The 19,379-nt window shown below is 41.5% G+C and overlaps 1 protein-coding gene across 4 annotated transcripts in view; it reads right to left on the minus strand.

Moving 5' to 3' along the window:
• The window catches only part of arhgap46a (Rho GTPase activating protein 46a), a 52,059-nt gene that overhangs the window by 23,388 nt on the left and 9,292 nt on the right, over positions 1-19,379 (minus strand). For 3 of the 4 annotated variants that reach the window (XM_054783686.1, XM_054783685.1, XM_054783687.1), the window contains exon 2: positions 8,051-8,503. The exons of the other annotated variant lie outside the window; for it this stretch is intronic. In XM_054783686.1, the coding sequence (XP_054639661.1) occupies positions 8,051-8,503 (453 nt within the window). The remainder of the gene's footprint in view (positions 1-8,050; positions 8,504-19,379) is intronic. 4 annotated transcript variants of the gene reach the window in all.

The following is a 19,379-nucleotide window of genomic DNA, read 5'->3' on the forward strand; positions in this document are numbered from 1 at the left end:
ACTTGAAAGGTCTTTGGAAGGAAGCCCACACACACTGATCTGCTCCCACTACAGTATGTGCAGTGAAATACTGTACAGATGTTGTTTGGTTCATGGCAACAACAAACAGACACACAAGCATTGAAACACGCGTGTAAATCAACACACATGTTATCTATAACACTTCACCATTCTACATCATGGAAAGATATCAGTTTGCGTTTGTTTCCTGCACCGCAAACCACATGTGACTGGCATGTTTACCTGTGGAAACCACAGTTTCCTGATGAGCTCCACAGGCTTAAAGTACCCTAGAATTCCCAGGACATGTGATAAGACTTAGCCAATGATTAACAGTTTGCTCCCTCAAGCATGTTACTACGTCTGATGAGCAAAAACAGCACAACAGTGCTTCCCAGTCTTTCGTTTTCATGTTCCAACAACATGTGCAAATCAAATATCCTAAATCTGGGAATAAAAATCCTACATAGTTGCAGTCTAATAAAAACTGATTTGTATACTTTTTCATTTTCCTGCATGTATTGTTTACAAAAAAGTTGAAAGGATGTGTTCTAACACCATAATAATACGTATGCTGTCATCCTTGGAAGCCATTATTATGTTTACATATACGTGCTACATGTCCTCGCTTGGATGCGGTCGTTCTGTTGAAACTGCTTTAAAACATACGACGACGTCAGCAATATACAGCGGGACCTCAGTTTTCATACGCACCTGTTTTCGGCCTAAATTATTGATAAAAATATGTCTTGGTTTTCATACACTGTTAGCTTATCGTGCGGCCGAGCAGTATGCCTAACAAAACAGTCTGTGAAATCAAGTGTCCAAACAAAGCATCCACATGTTGGTGACTCCATAGGACACTGTAGACAGTTTCCAACCAGCGAATTGTTTAATCATCTTTACAATGTGTGTGAGTGGGTGCTTATTAGTTCACACAACGCACACAGAATGATGAAAAACCTCTACTTGTCTCCTTTCTTCCTCCTAATAAGCAGTGTGCGCCGTGCACTGATGAGGCATTCAAGAGCAGTTCATGCTTCTGGGTGTTAAAGGAAGCTGTGCTTTTCTAAAATGAAATACGGTTGCAAAAAATGTTACAAGTGCCAGAACTTTGATAAAGACTAAGAAAGAAGTTGTTGCAAAGTACAAAGGTAGTGTCTGTTACAATAAGATTGCAATCCGGGATGTCCCATATATACATATACATACATATATATATATATATATATACATATACATATATATATATACATATATACATATACATATACATATATATATACATATATATATATATATACATATATATATATAGATATAAATATATATATAGATATATATATATATATATATATAGATATATATATATATACATACATATATACATATACATACATGTATACATATACATACATATATACATATACATACATATATATACATATACATATATATATACATATATATATATACATATACATATATATATACATATATATATGTATGTATATGTGTGCATGGCTCAGATCAAGGGTACCCTTTACTGTCTTCAAATTCACTTGAGTAGTATTTGAAGTAGTTGTTCTAACAGTGTGTACTATCCGTATCACTCTGACGTTTATAGAGTCAGGAAGCTTACCAAACCATAAATTAAGCCTGTTCATGTTTTTATTTTGCGCTAGCACGGCTATGTTGTAAAAAAGTGTCTATATTTGGACATTGAAATGTTACATGTAAAGCATGTCTACTTTTGTTGTGAAATTAACAATATTTTTTCTGATCATTTTGTCATGATTTCTACTTAGAATTAAAGAATGATGTCTGAAATTGCTTTCTAATGTGTATTATTCAAATATTCTCAGTGTAAAAAAAAACTGTTGTGTAATCATTAGTGAAATGTACATAACCTTCGTGTCCACCTGCCGATTAAAATTTTGAAGAACATAATTCCATGGAAAAACAAACCTCATGATGATTACAATGATATATATTCATGGAATAATTACTCAACTCTGCAGCTAAAGTGATTTTTTTGTGTATAAAAGAATAAAATAAGATTATTTGAACAAATGTCTAACACACCCAAATTTCGTGTCTGGCCCGTTTATGTACGTACACTTGGAGCTCACAGCGTAAATTGCGTATTGCTAGTAAATATTGAATTTGAAAATAAAAAGTGCCTTCTTGGGCCAAACAAAACTTGAGTCCCTCCGCCGGTTATTCGCCAAATACGCGTTCAGCAGGGGATGTTTCACCGTGTCCGCCATTTTGTGTTAGCGTAATGTACGTTCATTCACGACCTCGGCAGCATCAAGCAGCATCATTCAATTCGACGAGCAATCGGCGGTTTAACAACCATTGTCAAGTCTAAGGTAAGATTTTTTCATTTTGATATATATTGGAGAAGATCTTTATGCGCTTTGAAATGATTTTTTTCGTCGGGTGAGTTACAAATTTTGTATTTATCGAGCAGTGTAACTTGTTTTGACAGCCGTTGTTTTTACCTCTCGTAGGTCGCCGTCCGTGTCGTGTGCACGAAGTGGCGAAAAAAACACGCAAAGTGGGCAAAATTATTCATCATTACTCGTCAGATTTTACTTACTTTTATCCGTCATATCATATGTCGTTGACATTTATCCGAACCAAATCAATTCTAGTGTGTTCGTTGATAAATTGCTCCGTATTTAACCCGGAAGCAATCGGCGTGTTCCTCATGGGAGGTCAAAGATGGCCTTATAATTTTAGGTCTTTAGCATGATAGCATGATCTGTTGTTGTTGCTTAATTTATTGGTATATATGTTTATGTGTTTATGTTTCTTATGTTCTTATTCTTTCATTTGTTTTATTTCTTTTCTTGGGAGAATGAACAGAATAAGATTTTCATTGCATGGTATAACTGCTGTTTTACTATGCACATGACAATAAAACTCTCTTGTATCTTGTATCTTGTATGATAATTCAAGAACCAATCACTCAGTGCATTTCACTGAATCCTGGCTCATGTTGCCACAGTGCTGGAATGATTAGCTTGTATTGTGGAGTTGATAGGTCAAAGTTGATGTCATTACAGTCTTAAGAACGGCTGATGGGATTTGTAGTCTTTGTAGTGATACAACAATGGCATGGTAAGGACTGAAGGTCCATTTTTCTTTGCCATATTTTCAGAGCTTTAACTCAAGATCTAGATTTGTCACTTGTTTTTATTTACTTTATGATACTCTCTCAAATAGAAGTTACTTTTCTAACAAAAGTCAAATCTATGCAGAGATAACAGCATAAAGTGCACACCAAGTTATGTGCTTTACATTTAAGAGTGATCTTCAGAGGGTTGCTATGGGAAATGGAAGATGTCTCGAGCTCTGGTATGTTGGGTGTGTGTTTTGCAATGTTTGAAGTTTGTGTTGATAACATTACCAAGGTCTATCCATGAGTTTGAAATTTTACCCAAAATGTAACACTTGGGTATCCTTGATCTGAGCCATGCACACACACACACACACACACACACACACACATATATATATATATATATATATATATATATATATTATGTTATATATATATATATATATGTATATACATACAGTCAAACCTGTCTTAGCGGTCACCTTTATAGAACGGCCACCTGCCTATAGCAGCCACTGAAAAAATCCCCCGCAGCAAATTTACATGTTATAGACCCTGTGTATAGCAGTCACCTGTCCAAAGCGGCCAGCGGCCACCCATTTTGTCTCCCTTGGTCAATATCTGACTGCATATAGCGGCCAAATTACCAACTCAAGTAGAAGCTTCATGCACGAAAAAGTTTGGTTTTTCAATCAATGAAGCCGTCGTGTGTAGACTTTAATTACTGAGTCCTAGCTCAGTCACAATCATTCACAAGATCCACACAAACTGTCAGTTGTTCCACATAAAAAAGCCGTCTTCTTTTGAGCTTGCTATTTCCTGGTCAAACATGGAACTTTAAGAGCATTTGCACCAAAACATTACCGCAAAGTAGGCTGGGAACAGGACGTGCTCCCAGCGACGCTACAATAAAAAAAACGCTAGCATGCATGCGGCAGCGGGAGCAAAACTGAGTTGGGTTGTACTTAATTGAAGTATTTTAGAATGTACTCACGTTATTTTTCATCAATCCTCATCCACAAATCCATCAAAGTCCTCATCTTCTGTATTCGACACAAACAAAGCCGTCTTCTTTTCCGTTCGCTACTAGTCTGTTAACTTGTCAGTGTTATTCAGCTCCGAAGCAAAGAAGGAAACTTCTCCTGTTGCTTCTGCCAACTTTATTTATTGAACGCGGCCACCAGACAGCAGCTCAGAACACACACACATCTCTCAGCATCGTCTCTCCTTCCTGCTTGCCCACAAGGCAAAGGTTAAACAAGCCCCACTACATAGCTGTCCAGCCAATGCCTGTAACAAGTGACACCGTTTATTTCCTGGTGTGAGACAATGTGCACAATGTGTGTCAATACTGTAATGCTGCTTGTTGTGGGGAAGGAGAGACTCACGTCGCCGATGCACTTTAATGGCTTTATTAACAGCGGAGAACACTGCAGGACTTTACATCCACGCCAACATAAACACACTTCCCAACTCTCTCCAAACTCACAGCTAGCACTGAGCCTAGCTCTCCTGCTCGGGACGCCCACCGTCACTTCCCGTCACTTCCTGATGAACTAAAGCTGTAATGACACTCTGCCGTATAAAAAGTAAAATATTAAAAACAAGCGTAAGACATTACTAGCACAGCTTTGTTCTGTGGGTGGTGGATATATTCTATCAGTTATTATTAAGTCTCTAGCTTCCTTTTAGTAAGTAAAAACCTTGGCTATGATTGCACTACATTGTCATGTAGACCTACAAAGTACACTTGGAAGAACAAGAGGTGAATAAATGTATTGCAACTGATGTGAAACTGATGAGGGGTAGGATTAAATAAGCTTTGCTTCTTCCTACTCCTTTTTGGACATGCAAAATTGTGAATTGTACTATGTGATGTGCTACTGTTTGACTCATATGCATGTTCAGGATGAATTAAAACCATGAACCATGATAATAACAAGCCTAGTAGTGCTGTACGTACAACTTTTATCCGCAGTCCGCAGTGCCCTCTACTGGTCAACATTATTATTATTATTTTTTTCCCTTTTTTTCTTCTTTTTTTTCCTTTACTGGTCAACATTCAAACTGGACCTGTCTGACCTCAACCTGTCTATGGAAGCCACCTGTCTATAGCGGCCACTTTTGCAGACTCCCTCTAGTGGCCGCTATAGACAACTTTGACTGTATATATATATATATATATATATATATATATATATATATATATATATATATATACAGTGTATATATATATATATAAAATATACATACACATACATACATACATACCTGTATATACTGTATACACACACACACACACACACACACACACACACACATAGATACTGTATGAGAGAAAAATGAAAACTGTCTTATCTATCAAGAGCAGATTTATTAGTAACCAAACAGAGGACAGTTTGGTTTTTCAAATGTCAAAAGCCATTGCATCTCTACTAGGATCTCCGCAATGAAGCTAACAAAAGTCAACAAGCAGAGAAACATAACCTATTCAAATAAGAGCTCTTTTAAAAAGACAGCTCCATCTCCATCAAAACCTTCCATAAAGGGTGGAACACGTTTATGCAAGAACCGCAAACCATTGAGACCATTTCAGCTTTCTATTTATTTCATTTTTCTCCCTCACCCATTCATCAATGTCATTATCAATAAGGTGCAGCACTATCTGAAGACAAGCACGGCTCAGTCCATTGTCAGCTGTCACATTCCACCATCTCTGTGCATTTTGACATGGTTTCTAATTACCTGCCAAGATAAGGCATCTACTCAGCACATGAGGGAACCGTACGGTGAAGTATGGCATCAAGGCCCCTCTGAGACACAGCTGGCCATTGTTTTAGGAAGAGACACAAATGGTTCTGGGAAAGTTTGAGTCACCAGGGCAGAGTGGGAAACCAGTGGGGAGATGAAAAGCTTGGTTTTTAAAGCTTCTGCATAGTCACTACACCGACCCTTCTGACTCTGTCGTGACCTTTTCCAAGTTCTGCGCCGGAGCTGACAGCATGCAATTGTCCGGTGACACACTCGGTGCGGTCTTTGACCATGAGACAACCCCCTGATCGCTATCAGGTCACTTTGGCCATCGTCCGTGTGTGTCTACTGTGGAGCTTCCACCGCATGCACAGTAACGTAGAGGAGAACTATACGTACGGAATTCAATATTCTTGACAAATTCATGACAGCTAGCAAAACTTTATTTTCATTCTACGTTTTGTCCTTTTGTCCACACTAATATTCTGTTTACCAAAATTTCCGGACTATAGAGCGCACCGGTATACTGTATTAGCCGCACCCACTCAATTTAAAGAGAGAAAAAGATTTGTCTATATAGGCTGTACCTGTCTAGAAGCTGCACATGCGATATTTAGTCCACACAAAGATTTTTGTACTTTTGATTGATTAAATGAATGCTTTTTTCCAAACAGTGTGTGTAAAATGGTTAGTTCAACAGTAGCAACCAGAAAAGTCAGTCCTCTTGTGAAATAAAACCACTGAAGTCGTCTTCTTCAGCGTCACAACTGAACCGCCTCCTAATTCCTTCATCACACACTTTGTCAGTCTCTCTCTCTCGTTGTCGCTCTTTGAGTCAATTTTGTCGAGGCCAAGTAGCCATTAAGGTTGTGCTATCCTTTTGATCAGGAAGCGTTTGGCTTCCGCTGTATGGTAACATTCAATAACACACAATGCAATGACATTTATTCTGGTTTCACGATACTTGAATAAACAATAGCTCTAAGGTTAGAATATCGGGAATCTTCCAAATAAAAGCTCTGCACTCAAGGAAACTCATTGCATGCTGTCCGTTTGGACATCTGTCAAGGTGCAGAGCAAATCTGAAACAGCGAAGAGAGAGAGCGTGTCAATGAAGCTACGACTATTTGACGTGTTACAGCAGTCGCGTTCATTGCAAATGTTGGCCAAGATCGGAGAAGGCCTTTGCAAAGGTGGGCCTCTAAGAAGCATATACACACTGATAATGATGTACTAAAGCTGACCAATCACAGCCCTTGTGGTCTGCATCCTGAGGTTTGATTTACCTTAACTGGTCATGCACACATGCACAGTTTCAGTTTCAGCTAATCAATTAGGTCGCCCTGCAACGAAGGCTGAAAAGAAGGCCACAGGTGGGACCCCCCCAATGGCAAAGGTGAGCTGTAAGAAGGAGAGTCACCAGGGCAAAGCCTTTCAAAATCTATCAGTGTTTGCCGTGTTTGTATGTAGCTGGAATGTAGCGTCTCGGCTTGTTATTAATCACAGGCAACACTCTCACATGCTTCTCATGCAACCGCACAGACGCTCACCCTTAAGAGGCCTTACGGTCTTTGATGGCCTGGAGCCTAGATTTGTTTTAGGAAAATGAAATGAGCGTTGAATCAGAGCAGCCCAGGATGGTGGCGAGCACACAGAAGGACACTAAGATGGTTCCAGGGGCTGTTTGCCAGATGAAACAAAAGTGGCATGCGTGGAATTTAAGGGAGGAGATGGTGGTTTCGACAAGGCCACAACGTGAAGCATATGATGGGATATTTGAATGACTTAGTGTTTGGGGCCGCTCTGCATCTGGGAACCTGGCATAGAGGGGCTAACGTTGTGCTCCACAAAATGTACAACTGGCTATTCTGGCCATTTGGTAGCGATTTACTCAAACAGTTGAATTTGGTTCAAAGGCAGTAGAACAGAAAGCATTGAACATATGGAACGGTCAGATAAGTGAAGGAAAACGGAAACAGAGTTTGAGATAGATCCAACTGGTCCAAAGTCAAGATAATGCTTTGACTTCTCATTTGGGAAACATTTGGAAGCTATTACGCTACATTCTACGTTGACGATCCCATTTCTCCTGGTAATTTGATCCACGAATGATAAACCACATTTCCCCTCCACTTGCTGTTGAGGTTGCTGTCTTATTTCAAAGCTTACCTCTGCGGTTCTCTGTGTTGACTGCTGCATCCGTCCGCCTGTGATCTGACATCCACAGCTACCTCTACGGTCTCATGGCTGTCTCCATCTTGCTCAGGCGAAGGGGTGCACTGTCCTTGGCTCCCTACACTGCTGACACTCCCTGTGGTCCCATGGTGGTGCCTGTCTACACCCACTCCCGCTCGCTTGGCCTCACTGCAACGCTTCATGGCCTGAAGCTGGGAAAGGGGAACTATATCGGCCCCTTGCGGCCGATGCCAGACTGTACGGCGCCCGGTGGAGTTGTAGTAGTAGAAGCGGCCACTTTGAGGGTCAAACAGCTCCCACCACTGGTTACCGTCTGCCTGGCGGACAGGAGCGCCTAGAGGGGGATCCCAGCCGCATTCACCGGTGGTCAAGTTCACATACATACGCTCACGGGAGCGTGGCTCCAGGATCTCCACCCAATCAGAACTGGATGAAAACAAGATGGAGAAGGTAGGGTGTCACTCATGGCTGAAAACTGCAAACAGCCATGACGCATGAGCAGTAAATCAACACAGTACATTAACACTGGCGGTGCTTTGGCCTTTTCTCCACATTCAAACTAAGTTTTAGGTCACTGGGCTTGCAATCAGTAGATGGGAGAATCTTTCTCTGACTGTTCTGAACTCCTGTTTTGATGCCGCTGTCGCATTGAGCAGATGAATATTACCCCAGAGCATTTGCTGTAATACATGCCTGTGTGGATATACAGTATGCCTTCATTTCTTCTTCAATTCTCAATCATCAATTAGCTAAACACTTACTATCTTCTTAGACTTCTATGCCCGTCTCTTTGGAAGGCACTGGGCAGGGGCAAAGGAGTGACGGTGCTTGTGTGTCTCCTGAATAAGGCGACAGGTGGACACTCCCCGTGAGCCACCAGGCATGAAGTCAGCATGGCACAAAGAGGGACATACGCTGATGTGGGCCACGCACACAAAAACCACTGCGCTTAGCGACAATCACAGAGTGACAACAGCCAGCTCAGCAGAATACACGTACACAACAACAAAATGAGACAGCGGTGAGGCCCAAAAGTGAAAAATACCGAAAATAGAGAAGAGACCAACCCAGTTTCCAGAAAAGTACAAAGTGCACAGATAAGCCAGACACACAGTTACAGTACAATAATTACAGCATTACCGAGAAACCATGGGGCAGTGATGGTGTTTCAAGCCAAGTAATGGACGTATGCTGTAACTACATACACCATTTGTTTAACTACATGAGGAATAGTTTGTACTCAGGGCACACTACCTTGGAATCAGCAAAGTATTGCTGATTGCACTTTTTTATTCCACAGCATGACCAACAATATTGTTTGGCTTTTGGAACAAACCTCTGGGAGTCAGTACCCTAACCCAATAAAAGATACAATAAAAGTCCATCCGATTAAAGATCAAATTGGTAAAAATGGGCATGCAAAATACTTTTAGGGTAGAGCTAATCATTTGACATGGTTATAGACCAATTTGTGGTGTGATTTAGAATATATGAGTTTTAACAAACGCTCTTCAATGCAATAGTGATTTATTGATGGTCCCTAGTATAAACACCCAGTGGTTAGAGCAGCACTTCCGGTGTGAGCTCCCCGCACCATGACACAGCAGTCCGGGCACAGTGAGGGGAAACTACTGCTGTAGCTACAGAGCTGAATGTCCGACATCCAACGTGAACTAAGTTCACCACGGTACACTGCGAACATGTCTGCATGGCGGTGTTGCCTTCTCTTCTTCTTGCGGGTAGCGGGAGTCGAGTGGCAACCAGCTTTGAGGTACGTGTTAGAGTGTGGTCCAGAGTTACCAATGTGATACGGCAACCGGATTAGCCTGATCTCGTGGCAGAAGCTGATATTATCCAATCTTCAAAATACAGCGGATTGTCACCTGATCCCAATCCTGTAGATCGTATCGGGACATCCCCAGTCAAAAAAAATGTGGGCATGCTACAAAATGTCAGCAGACCCATAACCTGGTGTAACCTTGAAAGACTTTCTCTTCTGTGGTTTTCCTCGCCAATCTTAAATTTATTTTGAATGTTCTCCCACTGACCCTCGTTACTGATCCTCGTCATGGTTATTAACCGTTCTGTGCGAGGTCAATCTGTGATGGTCAGAGTGGATATGAAGCATAGCATGGATAATGCAACCTTCAGTGTCCATCAAATAGCCACATTTGTTCCCAAGCTGCTGCCAAGTCCACCCTACGTGCACGTCATCCACAGAAAAGGGGTATAGTGCCAGTCACTTGTACAGTGTGAAAAGAGCAGCTGTTCTATGTTTTAACTGCAAAGCCTTGACTTACTTTTCGGTACCTTTTATCAAGTCAATCAATCAAGTAAGTAATCAAGTAAAAACATGACACTATATTTATTTCATCTGTTGCTAGCAAACAAAAAGCAAGAGGGAAGAGTGTTCCTCATACGGTCCACCCATGTGTCCCTGAGCTGGATGCTGGGAGGCCATCTGGTCCAACCCCTCACACCAAGCAAGCAGCTCTGACCTTATGGGCCTCCATGTGCACCCACCGCCTTTTTTACTCTACAAGTTAAGAGAGGAAATTTGGGAAAATAACTCCGGTGTCCACATATTTGTTGATCTAGCCGTGAGCGGATCATCAACATCTGGAGCGACACCAAACAAAGCAACAGGGTTCCACACTAGGAGAAGATTATTTTAAGGGCATGCTCACACGACAATGAACCTCATTAAAAAGGGATAGAGGAAAAGGCTTCTTGAGACGTCATCTGTACTTCTGTGTAGAAGGTGTCGGACGTTTCGCTCCTCATCCGAAGAGCTTCGTCAGCAAACTAATAAGTGCTGGTAGCTTAGGCCTTAAATACAGTAAGAGTGGGCGGAATTGGTGTGCCAACACCCTCCTCCTATTGGTTCGTTACACTAAGCCTGCATTCCTCATCTTTACAGTGGTATAATCCTATCCTGTTATTCACACCTACGATAAAAGGGAAGTGTCGCTCCCTGAATTGGGTATGAACGACTCTGATACTGGCTTGTTAGCATCTATTGTTCTGGCTCGGCCCTGCCTTCACCTCATTTGCAAGACTAAGAGCTGTGGGTTTTGGTCTCAGTAACCTGCTGAACACAGGGTCCAAATTGAACCTCAAACCACCATTCTGATTCAATGATGGGTTCTGTTGTTTGACAAAAATAGCTTCCTTTACTCCTCTTTCAAACCATCTGTTTTCTTTGGCCAAAATCTTTACCTCGCTGTCCTGAAAAGAGTGATTGGTAGCTTTCAGGTGTAGATGTACTGCTGATTGAGGACCACTAGCATTGTCCCTGCGATGTTGATAAAGCCTTTTTTGGAGCATTTGCTTAGTTTCCCCAATGTAGTGCTCTTTGCATTCCTCATCTTTACAGTGGATGGAATAGACCACATTGCTCTGTTTCTGGTTTGGAGCCTTGTCTTTAGGATGCACTAATTTTTGTCTCAGGGTATTTACTGGTTTGAAATAGGTAGGAATTTTGTGTTGCCATAAGATCCTCTGGAGTTTTTCGGAGACCCCCGCTACATAAGGGACTACCACTCCTCTCCTTTTAGCTTCTGTGGGCTTTTGGGTTTCTTTCCCTACTCTCTTCTTTTGACATTTGTTAAAAGCCCACCGTGGGTACCCACAGGTTGAGAGCGCTCTCTGGACATGTTGTGTCTCCTTTTTCTTTCCCTCAGCACTAGTTGGTATTTGTTCCGCTCTATGTTGGAGGGTCCTAATAACCCCTAGTTTATGTTGTAGTGGATGGTTTGATTCAAAAAGCAGGTATTGGTCAGTGTGTGTGGCCTTTCTAAAGACCTCTGTAAGTAGCTGTCTGTCCTTTCCTATAATTACCTTGCAGTCTAAGAAGGCTAGTTGGTTTTCTTTAGTGTCCTCGCGAGTAAATTTGATATTGGTGTCCACCGCATTGATGTGATCTGTGAAAGACTGAATTTCTTGTTTTTTGATTATGACAAAGGTGTCATCCACGTATCTAAACCAGTGCCTTGGTTTTGTCCCTGAGAAGGATGTGAGAGCCTGTTTCTCCATCTCTTCCATGTACAGATTCGCCACTATGGGTGAGACTGGTGAGCCCATAGCACAACCATGAATTTGTCTGTAGAATTTCCCTCTAAACTGAAAATATGTGGTGTTAAGGCAAATTTCCAGTAATTGGCAGATGTGGTCAGCACTAAGTTTTGTTCTCCGATGCAGAGTTGAGTCCTCGAGCAGTCTCTTCCTCACCACCGAGACTGCTGCTGAGGTGGGGACAGATGTGAAAAGTGAAGTCACATCATAAGACACCAAAGTTTCCTCTGGCTCCAATCTGAGGTCTTTGATGCTCGCCACAAACCCTTTTGTGTTCTCTATATGATGATCAGTGTTGCCTACCAATGGGGATAAGACTGTTTTTACATATTTCGCTACATTGTACGTGGTAGAGTCAATGCTACAGACAATGGGTCTGAGGGGAAACCCTTCCTTGTGGATTTTTGGAAGGCCATAGATACATGGTGTAGCCTCCCCAGGGTATAACCTATGATACATCTGTCTGTCAATTAGTTCTTCCTTCTCTAACTTTTGGAGACAGTGTATGATTTCTTTCTTATACCTGCTGGATGGGTCCCTTTTAAGTTGCTCATATGTGTTGGCATCACTAATTAGACTTGTTATTTTTTCTTCGTAGTCCAATGTGTTGAGAACCACTGTGCATCTGCCCTTATCAGCTGGTAAGATGGTGATGCTCTCATCTTTCTGCAGAGCCGCTAATGCTTTCCTCTCACCTAACGTGATATTGGACGGGATACTTAAAAAGGGATACTTTTATTTTTACTTTAAGTTTCACATACAGACAACAAGGTTGTCAAAACAACCCCCGGTCACAATAACCCGTAAAGCCGACTGAAAGCACGGTACAGCAGTTTCAATGGCGCTTTGTAATACGTACCTGAAATACGCATGCACACCAACTGCTTGTGCTCCTGGATGAAACCGTTGGCCACACTGAACACTAACAGTCAAATAACGGTATGTATTTGTTTATAGATGCTACCTGAACTAATCCTGGACCCATGCACTCAAATGAGTGCACACTTGGCAAAACGCTGCACCCCTACTGTGCTGCCTGTGCTGTTACTTTGACAAATACACTAAATATTCAACTGGTATGACCTCAATTGAATCGAATTGAACTGCAATTTCTCATACGGTTCATCATCGTCTACAAAATAATCACCAATCACCATGAAATTTGGTACACACCTTTAAGGGACAGGACTGTACAACTTCAGCAAAATTTGTCGAAAAGTTGTTTTCACAACTTGATGTCCTCCGTTTTTACAGACTAGCGTGTTTAGCATTTAGACATGAACGGTTTTGTGTAAATAGCCTCAAACTTGATGTGCAACACTTAGACAGGAAGCCTTGCAAATAATGGAGCACTGAAAGACGAGGCCAAACCGTCAACACCGCCCCCACGCATAGTAGGCAGCCTTCATCCTTTACTGCTCCCGCCTCCCGCCCTCCAAAAGCAGCATTCAAATGCAGAGAATACAACCTGTCTTGTGTCTTCTGTCATTAAATTCCATGTTTATAACCAAATCCAAATAAGCCAGAGAAAGTTGAGGCTGTGCACCTCGTACTGTGCCCTTTGTTGCCTTCTAAAATGTCACACTGTGACGACACTGAGGAAAGAGAACAGAATTGAACATGCTGAAACAGGAAGCCAGGCTTTGAAGGGTCAACTGTTGAGGGCACGGCTGACTGTTTCCTTGGCACGTGGTGTAGTGGTTGCACAAGGACCGTTCCCTCTGGATAAATAAACAGCAGTTAGAGCAGGGTGTCAACCTGTTGGGCTTTGTTGACAGGACTAGATAAGCAGGAAGCCAGTCCGGAGTTCAGATCCTAAAATTCCTGAAACTTCCCTTCAGGGAGTACTCAACATAATAGAATTCCATTACACGGCTTATATCAAACAAGCGGACTGGAGCGCTGCAACACACAACGATAAGTAAATATGCAATCAAAATGCAAATGCCCAGAATGGACTGTCTAATAAAAGACACTCATTCTTCATTCTTGATGAGAGGTTTTTGTAATACCATGCAAATGAGTCATTTTGTGCTGACTGAAAGGAGAGTGAGGCGTTCAAGTAGTCAGAGTAGAACTCCACCGTACCGGGACAGCCCGCCTTATCCTGCGAATGTTCATAAATGGTCTGGAATGCAGTCTGCTGCAGGTCAGCCAATCTCCAACAGAAATGCTTTCCATTGATCTAAAATGAACTTCTTGCACACATGGCTGTTTGAGTACACCTCCAGTACAGTAAGAAATACTGTTCTTAAATCGCTATTCTTGTGTAAAATAAGACATTTCTAAGGAGTTCTTATGTTTAGAAGACCAATTTACCATCCATTCATTCATTTTCTATGCCACTTTCCCTCACTAGGGTCACGGGGGTATGCTGGAGCCTACCCAAGTTGACTTTGGGCAAGAGGTGGGGTACACGGGGTACACCCATTCACACTACGGACAAAGCAGAGTCTCCAATTAACCTAACAAGCAGATTTTTTAGAGCTGTACAATTCATCGATTAACCAATGGTTAATCGATTATCCAATTCATCGACAACTATTTTGGTAACTATTTTGGATTCATGTTTTTTTTTTATTTAAATATGTAAATGTCCTCTGATTTCGGCCTCTCAAATGTGAATATTTTTATTTGATTTCCTTAGTCATCCATGAAAGCTGACCTACTGGACTGTCTTTGTGTTTTAGCCAAAACAAGATATTCACACATATCAGCTTTGACTTTGGAAAACGCTGATGGGCATTCCTGCCTCTTTCCTGATACGTTGCGGACCCAAGGGCTAACTGCAGGGGTTTGGACCTTTTCATTCATTCATTGAAACAACAAGCTTCACATTCATCCGCTAAGAAAATGATGGCGATTGTATTTCTGTGTACATGTATTCTTTTACTGAAGCTATTTCACAAACATTTACATTTTTTAGGATTTTACATTATTTTAGCAGAACATTCAAGCGGCTACCTGGTGTTTGTGCACTTATTTGCTGTCACTTCAAATCTTCTATTTCTGAATAAAGAGCTGAAAATTAAAAATCTTAAAAAAAAAAAATCTGATTCATCGATTAAAAGGAAAAATTGCGGCCCCAATTCACCATCATCCATTACACAATCAATATTGGAAAAAAAGTTTGACGTATTTGCCTGAGGCCATTGGAGTCTAGCCTCTGTTCAAGTCAGTGTTGCAGGAGTACACAGGGTCTTTGTCATTGTGGGTCAAGGAGAAGCTTGTGCTTCATGCGGTTACTAATTATTTCACAGCAACTAAAAACCAACCTTACCAGATTGCAACTTGAAGTCTCTGCAGAGCCTAGCATTGAGTCATCCAGGCAGGCACACGGACTAACACAGCCAGGAATTGGACAACGTTTACATAAACGCCCTTTCTTAACCTTCTTGCTACTCCAAGTAGGATAAACCAGAATTCTCCTTGTGAACGAGGAATACATCCATCATCCGCAACTTACATTGGACTCCAAAAATAACTAGAAATTAGTTCAGTTTCCCCTCAGTGTGAAGGAAACAACAGAATATAGTTCATGGAATCTGCCCCATTGTTCCACGTCAATGCCAAACTGTAACTGGCACTTTTCCCAGCAGCAGTAAACACGGGGGCCTGGACAATACGTTAACGTGAAACAAGCCAACATGCGGCCTCATGTCATTGTCCAGTGCTGAAAGTGAATGATTCAATCGAAATGATAAGCTCAGCTGAGAAAAAAGACTGTTTTTCTCTGTGCAGCTGGCTTTTTGAGCAAATAACGCAGCAGTAATCAGAGAACTCATTGGCAGAAGGTCTGACCTTTTACCGTGAAAACAATACAACCCTGTTAGGCTCCCATTGCTGTTTAGCTATTGGCTCAGGTAACCTTCAACCTTTCCAACAATTGTGGGTGCATTCTTACACAGGGCTCGCCATTCATCGAGGAAACCTTAGCTGTCTGTTCTCCAAGAACATTAATAGGTGCCAAGGTCCACACTCTGCTTCAGATATTTACAGACACAGCACCATACTTTCTCCTTAGATACCATCCCTAAAATAAGTCAGGACTTAAAATAGAAAGCCTTTACCCTGACCAGGGCGCCAAATGAAAAAACATTTCTGTCCACCAGTGGGGGCATGACAGAAAATAATTGAGAACCGCTTGGCTAACGTCAAAGATTTAGCCTGGGTTCTCCGGTTAGCGTACAATATGGCGCGTCTCGTTGTGTTGTTAATACGCTTCATGAGTCCAACTGTGTTCTTAATGTATTTTTTACATCTCAAAACGTCCTTCCTTGTTGCCATCTGATTAACTAGCTTACAAAACGGCAAACAGAACCGGAGGTTACGTTGCCCGTCTACAACATCGTCAGCGGTTGACTTTCAAAATGTTAACACTAAACACATTTTTATAGTATAATTGTAGGTTTACAAGCATAGAACAATTCTAAATGCATAGAAATGATAAATGGAAAGGAAGAATGAACATTTAAGGTTACTTTTACCTTCAGTGAAGACTATAAAACTATAAAAACGTGTTTTGTGGTAACATTTTTGTCTTTCTGGACTTACATTATTTTTTCTGGGACAATGTCATTTGGTTAACATCTGAGTTAGGCCTTCTGGAACGAATTAATGACGCTAACCAAGGTTCCGCTGTACAGTGGCTCCTTGGTTAGCGTTTTTTTTGGTTTACATCAAAAACTGATGCAAAAATGTTGCCTGTCTGCGTACATTTCCCATTTAGCGTATGTCTTGTCGTGTTAATACACCGTGTGAGCCCACTAGTGTTTGTAATGTAATCTTGTCACAAAACGTCACTGTTAGCAGCGTGGTAGCATGGAAACTTGAACCGGAAGGCATTGTCACCCAGCTCCCCGCCCTTCTATGTCGTCATCAGCGGTTGACTTTGTAGTTCTTTGCTACCTAACACATTGTGTGGCCAACATGCTTACCACTGGGCCACCGTGAGGCCCGCTTTTATTGATCACAGCTGCAAAATAAGCAAACAAAAGCTTCAAGTACACTAAGTCCCCAACTAACGAACACAATTGGTTCCAGACGACCATTCTTATGTCGAATTGTTCTTAAGTAGGGGAAAAGGTAATATTAGCAATGATATAGGTACTACATGTACGTGTATACATATACAGTATATGTGTATGTATGTAAATATGAGTTTGGATGCAGTAGTAATATTAAACCAGGATAATTAATGAAAAACACAATAATAAAAGTGATATAATACGTAATGATAAATGTTATTTACCTTTGAAGAGGAGTGGTCGAGCATACGTCGTTGTGGAGGAGGAGGAGGAGTTATTGAAAAAAAGGACAAATGGTGGTGGTGGTTAGACTCTTCTAAAAGAGGTAGTGTTCTGTGGGTGGTGTAGAATTAAGCAGGCCTATTAACTCTTCATCAACTTTAATCACACGCTCTGTACTGGTTGTATCATTTAGCTTTCCATTTAGCTTTACACTGTATCTCCCCAGTCTAACTCTTCCTCTGTTGGTCTCATTAGCTCTAAGGCTTCCTGTGTTGGTCCCATTAGCAGTGTCACAGTGCCCTCTACTGGTCAAGCATGTACAGCAGCAGTAGAAATGCTGATTGAGCGACTACAAGGCAAAATAAAATAACATATAGACCAGTCGGTTTGTGTTCGTATCCGCGTTTGCTAGTCGGATGTTCGTAAGTTGGGGACCTAGTGTATAACTCAAACGCAGTAAAAGTATGAAGTTGTCATCCGTGTTGATACAGTATCGCTTGTCCTCATCCCTCGCTGCTCATCACTGATGCTGTTGTCAACAAAGGTGTTCAACGACGTTTAAAGTGACGTTACATGTTCACTTACGGCTTTCATTCGTCATTCATATGCATTCCAAATTGTTTTCTGCATGTAAAACTAATAAAGTGTTAACATTTTGGGTGTCTGCAACAGATGAATTGGATTTGCGTTATTTCTTATGGGAAATGGTTCAGTGAGAGTACATTTTGGTTTGAGTCCGAGCGTCTGGTCCACAGGTTCCACCGTATTAACTCAATGTATTATTTGTCATACCATCCCTATTAACAAACAACTTGTCAATAAATGCGCTAGTTGTTGATCATATACAACATGACTTGTCTGAGGTTCTGAACCAGCATGACCACTGTGAAATCCTCTAACGCAACAACAACCAGTGGGCTGGCTTTGAAACCATTTTTTTAAGGAAGCTGCCATTATATGGCAAATATATGTTTAAGAAACGCTGCAAGGTGTGTGTCTTCAGGCTTCCGTACTTCACTCAGGCATCCAAAACAGTCAGAATTAGAGAGAAGTGTGCACGTTTCAGATGACAGAAAAAAGCACTGCAACTGTCCAACACATTCTTTGTCCCTTTTGTTTAACACCTCTGATTCCTGGCGTGTCGCCGGTGTCAAACTATGTGCACGTGTGTAGTGTGTACGTGTGTATATAAGTACAAAGTAAGCCACGAGCGGAAGCGTCTGAAAGAAAGTCGTGGACTTGTAAGCGATGACACGACAGTCTTCCCAACAACTTTCCTCAACTTAATGTTCATTTCAAATACTTCAGATGTTTGCTGTCACGTGCATGCACGTGTGTTTGTCTACCTTAAACCCAAACTCTATCGGAGGAATTATGACGTCATACCAATAAATCCGCTAACATTAAAAAATAACTCAGATAACCAATTTTTAAAAATCTAAAATGAACTGAGATTACACGTGCGTAAGCAAACAGAGCGCTTCTTTTCTGTGACGTCCTGCAAACGGCCTGTCGTAATTTCCCCTGAGCTCACGTGTAAACAGCCCCGTGTGGGACGTCACAGTTTGAGAGGAACACATTTTACCAAATGCTCCTAATGCTCTGCAAACATGAAGGAAAAAAAATCAAACCTTATCAGCCACCTGAACGCCAGCGTCGCTACATACACGGGGCCTGGGGCTTGTTCCCATCACTGTCCCATCACAGTGTTTGAAAAGCACAAAAAGGTGTGCCAGAGACGACACGAGGACTAACGCCATCTGTGACGTCATCCTGAATGACCAGCCCTTCACCATCATTGGAGATACCAGCATTTGTCAGCACACAAACCCTTGGAGCCACGGTTTGTACTTCTGAGCTGCCACTGGTCTTTATGTTTTCTTAACAGTGGTGATGTTGGGATATTTGGTAAGGACAAATTTACAGCTATGGCTTGTCAAATCCAACTTTGCTTGAGTCCATCTTGCCTCCAGGTGTCA

The sequence above is a fragment of the Dunckerocampus dactyliophorus genome, chromosome 8 (genome assembly GCF_027744805.1).
Source record: "Dunckerocampus dactyliophorus isolate RoL2022-P2 chromosome 8, RoL_Ddac_1.1, whole genome shotgun sequence".
Classification (NCBI taxonomy): domain Eukaryota; kingdom Metazoa; phylum Chordata; class Actinopteri; order Syngnathiformes; family Syngnathidae; genus Dunckerocampus; species Dunckerocampus dactyliophorus.